This window comes from Corvus moneduloides, chromosome 3 (assembly GCF_009650955.1).
Source record: "Corvus moneduloides isolate bCorMon1 chromosome 3, bCorMon1.pri, whole genome shotgun sequence".
In the NCBI taxonomy this organism is placed as follows: Eukaryota; Metazoa; Chordata; class Aves; order Passeriformes; family Corvidae; genus Corvus; species Corvus moneduloides.
In genome coordinates, this window is record NC_045478.1 from 27687126 (window position 1) to 27703335 (window position 16210).

The window sequence follows — 16210 nt, forward strand, 5'->3', positions numbered from 1 at the left end:
CTCACCTTGCAAGTTTGCTTCTACCTGCTGTACCCTTAAATACTCATTATGCAAGCAGATACTTTTTGTAAAGAATAAGAGGCAGGGAAGGCTGGATTTTTCTCACTATTCCAAAGAGTCAGCATAACTACAGCTGTTTGTCGTCATGCTTAGAAAAGCTGGAAGACTGACACTGGTTTATTTCTAATCACAACTCTGATGCAATTGCTATGTCTGAAGCAAGTAGAATTAATGAAGAATCTAGTGAGGTATCTCAGCACTCATTAGCAATCATACAGCTTGAAGAAACTGTTCAAATGCCAGAAAATAGTTTGAACACTTACGGTGCATTTGAGTGTGGCTCCCAAATGTTAGAGGGTGAACAGGACCTCTTAGTGCTTTTCCCTTGTACCTGCTGCTGGTTTTACTACTGCCAGTCTTGGGTTAATTGTACTCCTGGTCAGATTTAGGTGTGTAGTTCATACTGCTGCTGAGAAAGCCCTGTTCTGGGAGATTTTGAGTTGCCTTTAGCTACTGACACAAGCTAAATCGGTTCCAGAACTTTTCCTACCCAGTACTTCTGTTAAAGAGTGGAATGAAACAGAAAACAATATATTCATCCTCAAAAGCATCTCCATCCAAGTTATAGAAGCTTTTGGGCAGGTTTTTCTTCATGTAGATCCTAAAGTTTCAAATTCCTTTCACATGAAAGGATGTTTCAGCTTGAGAAAGTTCTTTTACTCAACAGTTTTTAAAACCTGGGTAGATAGTCTTCTCCCAAGTCTGCTATGTTAAAATTTAGTTGCGTGCTTTATTTCTCAAAGCATTTTATTCTGTCATAAATGTAAAGTTTGCTCGTTCCTGATGGGCCATGACTTAATGGGTGTCATTAAAAAAAAAAAAAAAAAAGTCCAGTGTGCACACATATTCTGTATACTTGAAGCTCCATTTATTAAACACATTGTATCGGCCTTGTCATCTGCTTACCAAAACAAGTAGCAAATCCCAACCATTGATGCTTTGGCTTTTATAAAACTAAATGGAGTTCCAGTTTCTCTATTACTTTTATGATAAAAGTAGTCTGCAGCATTAGCAACCTCTTGAAATTTGGCCTCATTTTGAAGAAAATGTTGGTCTCTTTGAGGTTCTCTCAACTCAAATTTTTCTGTGTGAAATTTTCTGCCATCACAGGCTTGTGATACTTCTGTTTCCAGAAGAGCAGAGAAAATTGGATTCTTAGAACACTGCATGTACAGACATGTGAGTTGTTACTCACCAACATCTTGTGGTTGAACACCTTCCGCTGGAAAAGTAGTCCTGTAAATGTGTTCCAGAATTTAATGGTTTTGTCCGGTGAGTCTTGTTTAACTGGCTGAAATTTTTGAGGTTTGTCCTCCATGTGCTGAGAAATCTGCCTTTGTTTACAAGCACAACCTGTTAAAAGGGCCTTACCCAGTATCCCTTACATTTGTACTAGAAATGATTTGTCATGCCCTTTTCAAGAGAATTTACTTTTGTGGTGATGTTTGAGTTCCTCCCTTGTTAGTCTAAAGTAATTCAGTAGTGCTTTTTTGTATTTATCTTTAATGAGGAAAAAGTCTAATCTCTACCTGACTATCCCCAGCTGTTCATTTTAATGCTCTTAATTTCTGTATGGTGCAGGTGTTTAGTTTTACAAAACTGAAACCGTGACAACTTGAGATTGGTATAAGCCTCTTAACTCTTTGGTGCTTTGTGTGCCACATTCTTGTCAAACAAAATCCCATTTTGGTCATATTCAGAGACAAGATGAGATCCCAAATAAGTCAGTCCAACTGTTACTAAAGTCACTGGAGCACTGAAGTGTTACATCTGCCTGATTGCATCTGCTATTTAATAATATTTTTTAAGAAGAGAGATATTAGCTGACTGTAAGATACTTGCTTTGTATATATTTTTTGGGTGGTGGGTTAATTTTCTTAGCTCTTCAAGGAATACAGAAATGACCACCACTGTTCCTGTAGTGGTCATGGAATGCAAACCTTTATGAAATCTTTACCAAATATAGTTAAGTTTATAGAGGTATGAAGTTATGCCATCGTCTTTCTTAAAAGGAAAGTGTTCTATTATCTGCTTGCAGTGTCCTGGCTATGTTTACAGTGACTGCTGTAAATTGGAAGGTGGTGAGGAGGATGAATGACGAATTGTTTCAAAATTAATTCAGAAAAATTGGCTGACATTAGCACAAAGATACTTTCTGGCAATTCTTTCCAGCTAAGCAGCTTTATGAAAGTCTGCATCTGCATTTTTCTTTGGTGCTTCTAAATCCCTTCAAGTTTCCTGTAGAAATTCTTAATTCAAGTGGTTTTGTGCTCAGTAGTAACAATCTGGGTCAAATAATATGGCCTGAGATATTCTAAAAGTGGATGTAAACAAGTCAGAAAACTTACGGCAAATGGCAAATACATGCCAAGTGTGTACTTTAATGGAAAAGCTCTGCATGCATGGAAATTTACTGTAAAGTTCCCTTTGTAAAATCTGTGCAAATTGGTTTTCACTGACTGCAGTATCCTGATCTCTGGTAGTCCTTCCCTTTGGTTTTTTGCTCAGAGCTCCACTGTTGAATCGAGCATCTGCAGCTGTACAGAATGCACTCGCTCACTTAATCGTTGACTTTGCTCCAGTGAGAATGAACTGCTGCATGCCCCAAAATGGTCATAGCAGCTCTCAGATTGCTCGTGGGACAGAGGGCTTCATTCAGACTTCTGACAGGCCTGGGACCTTGGGGCTTGCCTACACAGTAAAACAACTGCGGCGTGTAGAGGCAAACCCAGGGCTAGTTTTAATTAGCATTGCTAACAACAGCAGTAAAGACACAGCAGCACAGGTTCAGCAGGTGTGAAGTGAGGGGGCAGCCTACTATGATAGCAGACATGTATGTTGATTGAAAACATACCCTGAACAGTCGGGTTGGCCCGTCTTTTTTGTTACGGTGCTGGGGAGACTGCAGGCTGGTTTTGGTTGGCTGGCCTGAGCCATGGATGCATCCTTCAGCCATGTCTGGGAACGGTTGTGTTTCCAGAATACCTGCGCACAAAGAAGGTTCTTAACAGAACCACAGAATGCTTTGGGTTGGAAGAGACCTTAAAAATCATCTAGTTCCAACACGCCTGCTGTGTGGAGGGACACCTCCAACTAGACCAGGTTGGTCAGAGCCCCATCCAACCTGGACTTGAACACGTCCAGGGATGGTGCATCCACAGCTGCTCTGGACAGCCTGTTTCAGTGCCTCACCACCCTCACAGAAAATAATTTCTTCCTAGTATCTAACCTAAATTTCCCCTCTTTCAGCTTGAAAACACTAAGTTCCTGTAGGTGAAGGCAGGAAAATAATCCTTCATGGCATTTCTTGGGTGTGGACTTTCTCTTTGATCCTGTTCCATGACAGCTCATGTGTAAGTGTTAGGGTATGTGACAAGGTATATATCAGGGTTTGAAATAAGGCAAAGCTAGAACTGAGGTACTATTTAGCAGCGTTACAATTTACAGTGTATTAGTTACCTTTTAGTGTAGGTCGTCTTCCTGGCTCTAGGACTTCTGCAGATACATCACATGTCTGAGACCTGGGAAAGCTGCTCTTTCTGCTGTCTCAAGGGACTTTGTGCATGTGAATGAGACTTCTGTTCATTGCTCTGTTTTGCATTCAGTGCCCATTTTTTACAACGCTGTAGTTTAAACAAGAGACAGCCCGTGTTTTCACTGCTGTGTCGGGAATGCGGGAACAATGGGATACACACCCTCTCCTCATGTTCTTGCTGGTGCCCATAGCCAGAGCAGGGCTGTGCAGTCCTTCACATGACCACAGATGTGGGGACATGGGAGAAGACAGGGACATTAGCATGGCATTGCCAGCAGTCCTGATCATGCTTCACCACTGATGGCAAAGAGGAGGGTGAAATATGTGCTTTGTTTCAGGTATGAGCCCTTCCTCCTCCCATTGCCCTGTGGCCCAAAAGGACCCAATTCCTGCCTTTCGTGTCCCCAAAACTCCCCCAATTCAGCTGTGAATCACTTTTCTTCCTGTGAGGATGAACTCCAGTCTTTCTAGACCAACCACTTGTTATTTTGGAAAAGTGATGCTAATTGTCCCTTTACATACCTTGGCAAAAATAGAGGAGGCGAGGGCAATCTCCTCCTCTAGAGAGCAGGAAAAGCAGTTTTCAAGGTCCTTCCAAGTCTTTGAAAGGGAAAATATCCCAGTTTCCACAGGCAGTAATTTCAAGACTTGTCGTGGAAGACCATTTTTGCTTTTAAACTTGCATTTTGTTTCCATAGTTTTGCTATTCTCCCTTCTAGTGTAAGGTGTCCTTTTGCTGTTCAAGAGGGTAAGTCAAGTGTGATACATTTGGACACTTACAGCTGTTCTGTGCCTGTGATTCAGCTGTTGTAGCTTCTACCTGTGTGGAATTAAACCCCTGTTTACCTGTGCCAGGGAAAAATGTTCAGAGCTGTTCAGCTACTTTGATTTCTGCTTTTTAAACCCAATCTAATTGATGCTTAATAAATTGGCATGGGAAGAATAGAAGGATCCCAGGAAATAAATGATTGCAAACTCTGTGTCATGGCTACAAATGGTTTCTGTTTGGGGTGGGAAATGGTTTTTAATTATCTTCTATAGAGACTGTAGAGAGATGGATGGAACAATTGTTCAAATGAAGTTATTTCCATGATCTCACAGGCAATGAGCCTTGCTTATCCAACCACGTAAAACAAAGAGGCAATTAATTTAACAAGAGTGCTTGGGACATGATATCATTCTGAATGGACAAGCCTGAGAAAACAGCTATTTTGAATCACAGCAGGATAAGCATACAAAACAGTATCCCTGTGCAACAAAATCCCTCTTAGCTGGGTGCCAAAAATTGGTCTGTTAGAGCCATGGGGTATTTGCCCAAACCTTGACTTCTGGGAAAAGCAAATTCATTTTTAAATATTCACAGTAGTGGCAAGTAAAGCTTATGTGTGGCTTGAATTGCTGGTGCTTGTAAGAAAGAAGGTACCATTTCATACAGTCAAGTTAAATATGTTCTTGGGACAATACTAGATGTAGATCCACTACCTTGGCTACCATGAAATAGATATATCTTTTCTTTCTGGCACATAAAGAACATAAAACACTTCTTTCCAGTAAGCCTTTTTGTATAATCTTGGACAATAACAGCTGGTGAAACAGCTTCTTTTCTGTAAGTAGTAGGGGGCTCTTGCAGTTGGCAGGAGAAAGATGCACTATGAGAAGCAGTATCTAAAGTACCTTTTTTTTTTAGGGATGCTGTTCAGGTTCTGCATGCAGTAAGGGCTGCCTCTGGTTTAACTTTTCACTCTTCTCAAGCTGCTGAATTTTTGAAGCCCTTCTTTACTTTTTCTCCTCCTGTTTATTGCACTTTCCACTGTTTTCAGTTTTGTAATTCATTTTTTAATTAGCTTTAAATAAAAATAGCAGTTGGGTGGTTGTGAGTTTCTTGTTTTATTTAATGAAAGAGCAAACCAAGAACCAACCATACAGATCAGTTCTGGAATGCAGATCCTCGTACCAACAGCTCCCATCTCACACAGAGTTAATATAGATATTGAAAACATCGTTATTCCTCCCATAGCTTCTGGTTTAACTACAGCCAGAGTTTATGCTGCTTTTGGCTGGTCCAGGTTTTGCTGCTTTTGTCACAAAGGGGAGGGGGGACAGCACCAGGGCAGCCCGGGGTCTCTCTGTGCCCCAGATGATGACAGAGAGGAGCAGAGGCACCACACGGCTGCCGCGTGTCCGGGTGTGCGGTGGCCGGGCACCGATGCGGGGCAGGTGACGCTGCGGTCACAACAGGGAACACTCGACTGCTGTAGTCTCATCCCCACGCACAGCCCATCCATCCCCACTCACAGCCCATCCATCCCCACGCACAGCCCATCCATCCCCACGCACAGCACATCCATCCCCACACACAGCCCATCCATCCCCACTCACAGCCCATCCATCCCCACTCACAGCCCATCCATCCCCACGCACAGCCCATCCATCCCCACGCACAGCACATCCATCCCCACTCACAGCCCATCCATCCCCACTCACAGCCCATCCATCCCCACGCACAGCCCATCCATCCCCAGCTCGCTGGGGAGCTCTGCCGCTCCATCGCTGTGTGCGGAGAGGGAGGCGTGTGGGGGCAGAGACGAGATACATGGAGCTCCTGGAGGAGGTCCAGCGGAGGGTTACTAGCTTAACCAAGGGTCTGGAGAATCTCTCTTACCAGGAATGTCTGAGGGAGCGTGGGCCTCTTCAGCCTCGAGAAGGGGTGACTGAGAGGGGACCTCATCAATGTGATTACGTACCTAAAGGATGGGTGTCAAGAAGATGAATCAGCCTCTTGTCCGTGGTGCCAAGTAATAGGACAAGAGGCAATGGGCAGAAACTGAGGCACAGGAAATTCCATCTGAATCTGAAGAACTTCTTTACCGTGGAGGTGACCGAGAACTGGAAGAGATTGCCCAGAGAGGTTGTGGAGTCTCCCTCACTCGAGAGGGGGCAGGGAGGTCGGACCAGCTGACCCAGTGTGGTCCCTCCCGACCTGGCCCGTCCTGTGGTTCTGCTGCCCCCGGCCCAGGCGGGGCGGCCCCGCCGCGCTGCGTGAGGCGGCGCCCGCGGGCCCGGCGCGGGGGCGGGGTGGCCGCGGGGGCCGGCGGCGGGGCGGCTCCTTCTTTGGCCATGAGCGAGGTGCCGGCATTCGGCCGCCGCCGCCGCCTGCGGGACGCGGGGAGGGAGCGGCCGCAGCGAGGTTCCGCCGGCGGCTGCGGCGGGTGGGATGGCCCAGGCCAGGATCAGCGCCAAGGCCAGCGAGGGGGCGCAGCAGCCGCAGCAGCCTCAGCAGCAGCAGCCGGGCGGGCAGCTCCGGGGCCGCTTCTACCGCTCCACCTCCATGGCCGACCGCTCCAGCCGCCTGCTCGAGAACCTGGACCAGCTGGAGCTCAGGTGGGGCCCGGGGCCGGGCGCTGGGAGGGGGCCGGGGAGCCGGCTGGCCCCGAGCCGGTGGCTCCGCACCGCGGGCCGGCGGCGGGCGCGGAGCTCTCCCCCGGCCGGGGCAGAGGGAGGGGGAGGGGTGGCGGTGTGAGGCTTCTTGAGGGGACCGAGGGAAAAAGGGTTCTCCTTCATGGGCGACAAAGTTTACAAATGGGAGCTGCTGCTCTAAGGTGAGCCAGCGTGGCCTGGGTATATGTATATGACTGTACGAAAGTAGACGGTTTTCAGAGAAAGCGCGAAGGGCTGCTTCGGATTTGTCACCCTTCAGGGTGTGGGGAGCCTTTAGCAGACAGGGGATGCGGTCTGCGAGCTGTGACACGGCGGGTACGAGCCCGCCGTGCATCGTGTCTGTCGTTCCACCCTGTCGCCCCCATCCCGCATCTGCGGGCAGGTGCTTTATAAGAAGATGCAGGAAATCCGAGGATAAAACGTGGTGTCATTCAGGCTCTCGGAGACTCTGGCAAGCCTTTAAGCTGCAGTGCTGAATGCTGGCATGTGAGGCTTCTTGTCTTCCAAACCTCCCTTTGCACTTACTGATTCAGCTGTGGATGTTCTTGTTACTTGTGTCGGTGTCCACCTCCTCTCTGAGGTGTATTAAATCGTGTCACTGTAATGTGAACAGCATTGCATTCTGCAGCAGAGGTGTGTTTTTCCAAAGTTGTTGTAAATGCTATGTGAATTTCATCGTTGTGCCATGTCCTGACTTTTTCTGCTACTTGACGTTCCCTAAATAATACCATTTGAATTTTTTCCCAGTTTGGCCTCATGAGAGATGATACCTTGCCTTTAATCATCTCCCCTGTCCTCTCAGCTCTGTTAAATTACATAGTGTCCTTTCTGAAGTGGATGGATGTGCAGGATGCCACTGATTCACCTCCCCTGGTACTGTTTCAACACACCCTTTCCTTCATTACAGCTGCATATTGATCAGCAGCTTTCACAGAACCACCCAGAATGTTTCTAGGACTTTCCTGTAATTAGAAGAGCTCTGTGGGATGCAGGAGTTTTATTTCCCCTTTCTGCCTGCATTACTTTGCATTATTCAGGAGTGGACTTGATGTGCTGTTATATTAGCCTTTCACTTAGCTTGATTAAATCTCCTTGAAGTCCTTTGCAGACTTCTCAGAATTTGACTAAACAAAATCATTGTCTGCAAACAAGTCTCACTGCTTGCATCCAGGTCTAGGCGCATGATGAATATATAATCCAAAAATTAACATCAGAATATGCAAAAATGTGTTTTAAATTTGCCGAGCGACTCTGAAACAAAGCAGACAGTTTGGTTAGCCAGCAATTAAACCCCCAATTAAACTTCCCAGTTTGCTGTGGTTCTTTCAGCCAGCCATAATTCTAAATGTGGAATAACCATGAAAAAAAAAGTCCAACTAATTTGATAAAAGTCAGTCAAGTTTTATGGGTTTTTTCAACTAATCAACATACTTCATTTCAAATTTATTTGAATGACAGGAGCAAAAGCTTCCAAACTTTCTCCTTTTCCAGCTGGTTTGGTTTTGCCATAGACCCTCAATATGTTGCTAGTAAATATAATAAGTGAAAAATTGTCAAACTGAACTACAGCCTTTAATTAAAACCCTCAACAATCTTCAGCTCTCAAGTTGCTTAAGGTCAACTGAACTCTGAAGCAATCCTCATCCTTCTGGAAAATCACAGAATCATAGAATGGTTTGGGTTAGGAGGGACCTTAAAGATCATCGAGTTCCAACCCTCTGACATGGGCAGGGGCACCTTTCAGTAGACCAGATGGCTCAGAGCCCCATCCAGCCTGGCCTTTAACACCTCCAAGAGAGTCCACAACTTCTCTGGGCAACCTGTTCCAGTGCCTCACCATCCTTATAGTGAAGAATTTCTTCCTAATACCTAATCTACGTCTACCCTCTTCCAGTTTAAAGCCATTGTAAAATGATCCAGTTTGAACAGCCTTCCTTTTTTTCCCTTTCTTTCCACTGTGAGAGCTTATTTTCCAACAGTAATGGGGTATTTTTGTATCTCCCTGATAGGCATTTGCAGAGGGGCTTTCTTCTGTATGGAAAGTGAGCAGGGAAGGGGAATTAATTTGGCTGCCACGGAGTGAGTGTCCGAGGCAGAGGTGGCAAGGGGGGCAGGTGGCATGTTTGCCCCTTGTAAGGGTTTGGACCTTCGTGTTGCCGTGACTGCCAAGATATCTCGGAGCAGCTGGAAGCAAGACCAGAGGCTTTGTTTATGAGTCACTGTGTTCTGTTGGTTGTGTTAAGTGAAAACAGTTTTAGGTGTGATGATACATGAGATAAGTCAGATTTTTGCTGGGTACTTTTGATTTTAATTTTTTGTACTTTTTATCTTGTTCTTTGGATCAACCGTATTCCCCCACCATTCATTTCAGTGTTCACAGGACTGCTCACCTGGGAGTGGACACTCAGCTGAAGCAGCTGAGGATGCCACGGTGAAACCCCCGGTTTTGTCTCCCTCCAATGTGCTCAGCTCCATTTCAGGAAAAAAGCTGCTCCATCCTCAGATGTTTCTTATTTCCTTTGAAAACTTATCTGAACCTCCAGCACGTGGGCTGTAACAGTGGGCTGTTTAAGTCAGTCAGTAGTTTAAAGGACAGAGTTATTGCAGCTGTTCTAAGAAAGCGGGTGTCAAGTTTCTCATCTGGGAACAAAAGCGCAGGCCGGTCCACCTGTTTGTCACGGGAATGCTCTGCTCATGTAAATGGTATGTAGCAAAGGAAGGCATTGCACAGCTAATTGCTCACAAACAGGGAAAATCAGAAGTAAGGAATGTCTTTTTCAGTGTTAGGTAATAGATGGAATATTTAGTTGATGTTCAAAGCAACAAATACATTCCAAGTAAAAATATGATTGGAGGTTTTCATCTCTTAGAAAAAAGACCATACTGCTGCATCAAAATAATTGATAACTGGGCATAAATATGAGTATTTTGTGTTCTTTTTTCTTTGCCTTTTATTCTTTGGTTGGGTTTTTTTTTTTGAGACTTGGATTGTATTTCCACCCCTTCCCACATCAGTCACCTCTGTCAGAGGTTTAAATCTTCAAACTTTTTTTTGGATCCCCCCACATGGAAATGAAAGATTTACAGAAACCTGTGAAGTTAAGAAACCATGCATTTTAGGAAAGAAGTTATGAGAACTGACTGCAAGGTGTGATCCTGACACATTATCTTCCTGAGATTGGTGTGACTGGTTTCCATTTATTTGTTGTTTTTTGGGGTTTTTTCCCACTGGAGCACTGTTCTGACATGACCCTGTCCCATTGCTGTGTGGCACTCTATATTGCAGTTTAAAAAAATGGTAAAAATAATTCTGAAGAAGTAATTATTGCAAATAAAATAGTTCTTAAGATTTGGTTATATTACCTTTGGTAAATTACTGTCAATCAAAACTCTAATTGGTGAACTATCTTTTTCTTTTTTTGCAGTATGCAACATTAATTCTGACAGTTTGGCTTTTAGGTCCTACCTCACATACCAAGCTGGCCTTTGGAAGCAATGATATTTTAGGCACTCTCTTTAGAACTGTACCAGTTCAGGATACATCTCTGCAATGCAGCTTTTCCACATTTTTCAGCAAAGCCCCTGGAAATCATGGACTGATTTATCTACTGAAGGCAGAACTTTAGTTTTTAAGTCAGGACAATGATATACAGAATTTGATTTAAAAACACTATCAAAATTGAAATTCTGCATTTTAAAATTTTGATTTACAACTTTCCAGTGAGCACAATGCATTTTTTAAATTGTGAAAATACTAGTTTTTTAAAAAGGCATGGCAAGGCATTTTGGAAATACTGGTAGACTTCCTAAATTATAAAGTGCAGACATCTGAAGTATGAGATGACTCCACCTGCCTCATTGCTCTTACTAACCAGTCCAAAATAATAATTAAAAGTACTTGCTCTTGGCATGAATTTGCATTGCATTAACTTTTCCCACTCCTCCTCAGAACGAACATTAAAGGCAGGGCCTGAAGCCTGTGCTTTCACTGACTAAATTGGGCGAAATATTTTGTAAAACAGAACAATTTCATGAGCAGGCTGCATGTGAAGAGTGACTATATCCTCAAATGCTCCCGTTCTTTTGCTTTCTTTCACCCTCTTTTCTCTTACTGCTCTTTTCCTGGTTACCTGCCTTCAGCCAGCCTGTGAGGAGGGAGCAGCAGCTCCATTCCTGTCTCAGGAGATGCGCCCTCATCTGCAGAGACAGCATTGAGCCACTGCTCACAGGGCAGCGCCCAGTAATGTTGAAGAATGCAGAGCACCTAAGAGACTTAACAATGTTTTGGTTTGTTTCCCCTTTTCTGGCCAGGTTTCATAAACATTTCAGGATAGATGGATGGATTCGCATGATGCAGCTAGACCTCCCGAGCTGTGCACTGCGAGCATCTCAAACCATCAGCCAGGTTCACATGACATTCTTGCTTTTCCGTGGGGCCTGTGAACGCAGAGTTGATGGTTTTGGTGCAACTCTTGCAGCCAGTTCCAGCTTGGAAAGTTCTCTGCAAGCCCCTGCCCTCAAGTCTGAGAGAAAAGCCAACAGAGTGGGATATTGCCCTCTTTGGTACCAGGTCTTCAAAGTGTTGCATTAGAGCTCTCCAGTGTTCTTTTCCATATTACTCAGCTGAATGCAAAAGCCCCCTCTATAAAACTGTGGTGGGGAATAAGACATGAATTAAGAAACTGGACTCAGATTTCTCGTGCGGCATTTTCACGTTGCCCATGGCAAGCTGGGTCTGAACCTTATGCACGAGGAGGGCAGGCTGTGAGCACAGAACCACACACCTTACCAAGACCCAATAGTTACAGGGACGGCAGTTTCTGATGGACTTTCCCCTTGTCCTCACTGCATTACATGTGAGTTTCAGCACAATAACAGGACTGGGGTAGGGGTCTGGTTTCAGGAGGGACAGAGTTTCATGCTTCCTTGCAAGCCCAGAAATAGGAGCTGTTCCCACAGAAGCTTCCTCCCTGTGTGAATCACAGTGAGCATCGTTCCATGAAAAGCACCAGTGACAGAGGGGGCAGGCAGTCCATCTTCTTCCAGTGACCAAGGCACACCACTTGTGTCAGGGAAATCCTTGCCATGGTAATAAAAATGTGTGAGCTTTGTCCCACTCACAGGGTTTTCTCCTTTGTAAAAGGGGTTCTTCAGCGTGTTTCAGTTTTCTGGAGTGTTCGCTGCTTTGCAGGCGGATTATACGGGTTCTGCTGGTCTGGGGGTGGCACAAGGGAGCCAGGACCTCTTGTTGCCTCCATCTCTGCAGCTGCCACCTTCACTGCCAAATTCCCTGACAGGGACTCAGTCCCTTTCTCTGCTAGTTAAGCAGCTGATAGTAATGCCAGTTGGCTACAGGACTTCTGCTATAGGGCTGTAGTAGTGTCAGGCTCTGCATATCCAGAATAACCACGGAGTAGGACAGAACAGCATTGTCAGTAAAATAAAAGATTTAGGTCTGATTGAATTACTGTTGTTTTGGTTTGCCCCTCCTTTTGTTTGTTTTTTAGAAATTATATTGAGTCTTGAAAAATGAAGTTAAGACAGAGGAGAAGGTCATGAAATCAGAGAGTCTGTCTCATGGATAACTAAGAACTGACTGTACTTACTCTAAGCTGAAGTTTAAAACAACAGTTCTTGGCAGTTACATAGGTGAACAGCTATTTTATTATTCAAACGTTTTGTTTGGTTCAACCATGTACAGGGTAGAGGCTTTCCGTGATGCAGCATCTGCTATGGAACAAGAGAAAGAAATTCTGCTTGAAATGATCCACAATATACAGAACAGCCAGGATATGAGGCACATCAGTGAAGGTGAGAAGCTGCTTTGCCGTACCCTCCAACTGACCCAAAGTCAAATCAGCCCATCTCTTAGGGAGCAGCTCTGTGTGAGCAGCTATCTTTGCTGCTGGTAAAGGTGCAGCATTGGAGTCAGTTGAGGTTGTTGAAGTGTCACCCATTATCCTGAGATGTCCTCTTCTTGACTGTAAATTCATGCTGTTCAGGTGGATGGACTACCATGAGTGTCACTACTGTGTATGTGAAAGCCCATACTCAGTTCACTGATACATTTTCAAAATCAAGATAAACATAGCTCTGCTGAGGGAGAAACATTGATGATGATTTAATATAGTTGAAAATGATTTTGACTACTGGATAGGCATGAGTGGTACAAAATGTACAGCCTGTAAGAACCTGATGATTAAGATCATTGTCACAGTTGTGTGATTCATGGCTTTAAATATATTCTCTAAACCTGATTATTAGGTGCTTTAAATTGCTGGTTTACTGGCTCTTCAAGAGCCTACATATGAAGTATGTTGTGTCCATATTTTTGAAAAGCAGCTGTACTTTCAGAAAATAGGAAACCAGTTTTTCATGGTCTCTTATTATATCTAGTTTTCTCTTTATAGCCTTCTGGCGTATTGTCTAAATCTCTCCCTCAGAATGGCACAGAAGTCCTTAATGAGCCAGTTCTGCTACTGAATATTTCCTGATAATATTGTATGTTTTGCTTTAAAGTGACACAGCAAGCATTGTGTCAACAGTGTAAAAACATTGCTTACAATTTTAGTAGAGTTTAATGCTTCATTTCAAATGAGACACTGGCTTCTATGAAATGATTTGGGCAAATGCAAAAAGCTCATTTCTGGCTTCTGGAAATCTTGTTGATTTTCACTTACTTTAAAAAAGTTGTTTACTGCTAAGTTATAGCAGTTTGAGTGTCTTGATGATGCTATTTGCACAGGAAAGTATTTGCCTGTAACCAAGGATATTTTCTCTTTTTCGATTGAGGTGAGAGAGAAGAACTGAATTTGACTGCTAATCGCCTGATGGGCCGAACCCTCACTGTGGAGGTTTCCGTAGAAACCATCCGCAACGCGCAGCAGCAGGAGTCCCTACTGCACGCCACCAAAATGATTGATGAGATCGTCAATAAACTCCTTGATGATTTGGAAGACGCCAAAATGCGCTTAATGTCCCTTTATGGTGCGTGCACGTCCGACGTGCCAGCAGGACCCATCGATCAGAAATTTCAGTCTGTGGTCATCGGATGTGCCATTGAGGATCAGAAGAAAATCAAAAGGCGCCTAGAGACTCTGCTCAGAAACTTGGAAAATTCCGAGAAGTCCATCACATTGTTGGAGCATCAGAAATCATCTGTTCGGCAGTCTTGCAACAGTAAACAGGATTAACACATCCTCCTGGCTACTTCTGGCAAACCGCAGGAGGAGCAAGTGCCCATAGAAAGCACACAGAAGCCAAGAAAAAAATTCTCTGTATGAGCACACACGTATATACACAGCCACACGCACCAAGGTGTCTTTGATTGCAAGGTGCAAGCATTTAATAGGTTTTGGTAGCATTGGCATTTTCTTTTGGCAATAAGGAATGCTATCAGTTCTTTTGTAGAGTTGATACTGCTCTATTGCAAATTGTTAATTGTGCTTCTGCTGAACTGACGGAAACTGAAAATCTAGCCTTTCCTCCATTCTCCTGGGTTTTTTTAAACTAAAGCTGTTTTGTCCTATCATGAGATTTCAGCTTTTCTCTGCTGTATACGTAGTGTATGAACCAGACTTTTGGGGACAAAAGACAAATCATGGCAATAAATCAAAACAATTAATAAACTGTTAATAGTATTTTCATAAACAACACAGTGTCCTACTCATTACCATTTATAATTTTGCACATTTTGAATATTTTGAATAAACTGATCATAATACTTTTCAAGAGACAGACAGCTACCCCCAGTTTGTAACTGAGGAAGTAAAAAGCAGCACATGTATCCAGGGATTGCAAGCCACGCTAGAAATGTGCCCCTTCCATGCCTGGTGAACCATCCTGCTCCCACAAGTTTGTTGTAGCTTTGAGGTTGCTGTGTGTTTCTTTTAAAAGATAATAGAAAGATAGTATCAGCTACTACTCCACTTCTGCATAATCTATGAAGCCACAGAGCAAAACATTTGACTTCTCACCTGGCAAACACCGTATTTATTGTGTGTCTTGTGTAGGATGGTACTTTCTACATCCAGCATTACTCACCTCTTTGTGTGAGTGGGTTTTGGTTTTTTATCTTCTGCCCTCTCACTCACAGTAACTGCTGTTCATCATCACCCAGCTAGCTCTGTGGCTGTCGGTCAAGAGTTGCAGATTTTAGGGTGTGCTTGGAATTTTTTAACCCCCTGCAGCCAGTTTTGCAGTACTTCACTCAAGGGTGGCAGTGCCCTGAGGGGAGCGGGGGTTCTGTGGCTCAGCCACCATCCTGCTGAACTTGACTCAGGTTGAAGCTCAGCTGAAGGGAGCCAGAAGGATCTGAGTGATGCCACCAAGCACAGCTGCCTTGGTGGCAGTGCCTGGGGTGTTACAGCTGGAGTGTCACACGTGGATGCGCTGAGGGCACCAGCCCATGGTGAGAGTGCTGCACATTAGGCTCCTGCACAACCAATACTCAGGAGCCCCACGGTTTTAAACGCTGTGGCTGGGCTCAGGTGCTCTGCAGGGAACTCAGAGCTGCACTTCTTGGAAACATCAGCTGCTGTGAGGTCACTGTCACTGCATTTACTCTGCAGAAACAGCATGTCAGGTGGGTGCTTCGAAAGCAGTCCAAGTGTCAGCTTTGAGATTGTGAAAAGTTTCTAAGAGTTGGTGATATTAATTCTATAATTCCACTTTAAAAAAACCTTCCAGCTATTCAACAGTATTAAAACCCTTTACACTAATACATGGCCTGGGTTGTTTTCAGAACTGATGCTGTGCAGCACTTAAATTGAACACAGCTTATTGTTGCTTAGAATATTCCTTCAATATTTGGCATTTTAAGGCCATTATAAAGTTACTCAGGCAAAAAGTTTACAGTTTTTTGTTTTCTTTCTTAGATCTTCTTCATTGTACTGGTATCTAAAGGAAATTTTATTTTTTATAGCACTTGTAGTATCACAGAATTGCAGAATAGGTGGGTTAGAGGAGACCTATGAAGGTCATCTAGGCCAATGCCTCTGTAATGAGCCTGAAACATTGCCAACTAATCCTTATCAGGGTATTAAGCAAGCACATTGATTTTCTGTGTTCAAAACTGCATGCAAGAGGAAGCAGGAGATTGTTACTTCCAATATTCTTCAGATACCTGGGTAAAGAGGCAGACACAGATGCCGACTTGTGTTTTACTAAAAAAAGAAA

The 16210-nt window shown here is 44.1% G+C and overlaps 1 protein-coding gene across 1 annotated transcript; it reads left to right on the forward strand.

Moving 5' to 3' along the window:
* The first annotated feature begins 6636 nt into the window (after positions 1 to 6636).
* BAG2 (BAG cochaperone 2) lies at positions 6637 to 14686 on the forward strand. Its single transcript, XM_032104699.1, has 3 exons — positions 6637 to 6976; positions 12735 to 12844; positions 13826 to 14686. The coding sequence occupies exons 1-3, from the start codon at positions 6810 to 6812 to the stop codon at positions 14224 to 14226; spliced, it is 678 nt and encodes a 225-aa protein (XP_031960590.1). The 5' UTR covers positions 6637 to 6809; the 3' UTR covers positions 14227 to 14686.
* Positions 14687 to 16210: the final 1524 nt, after the last annotated feature.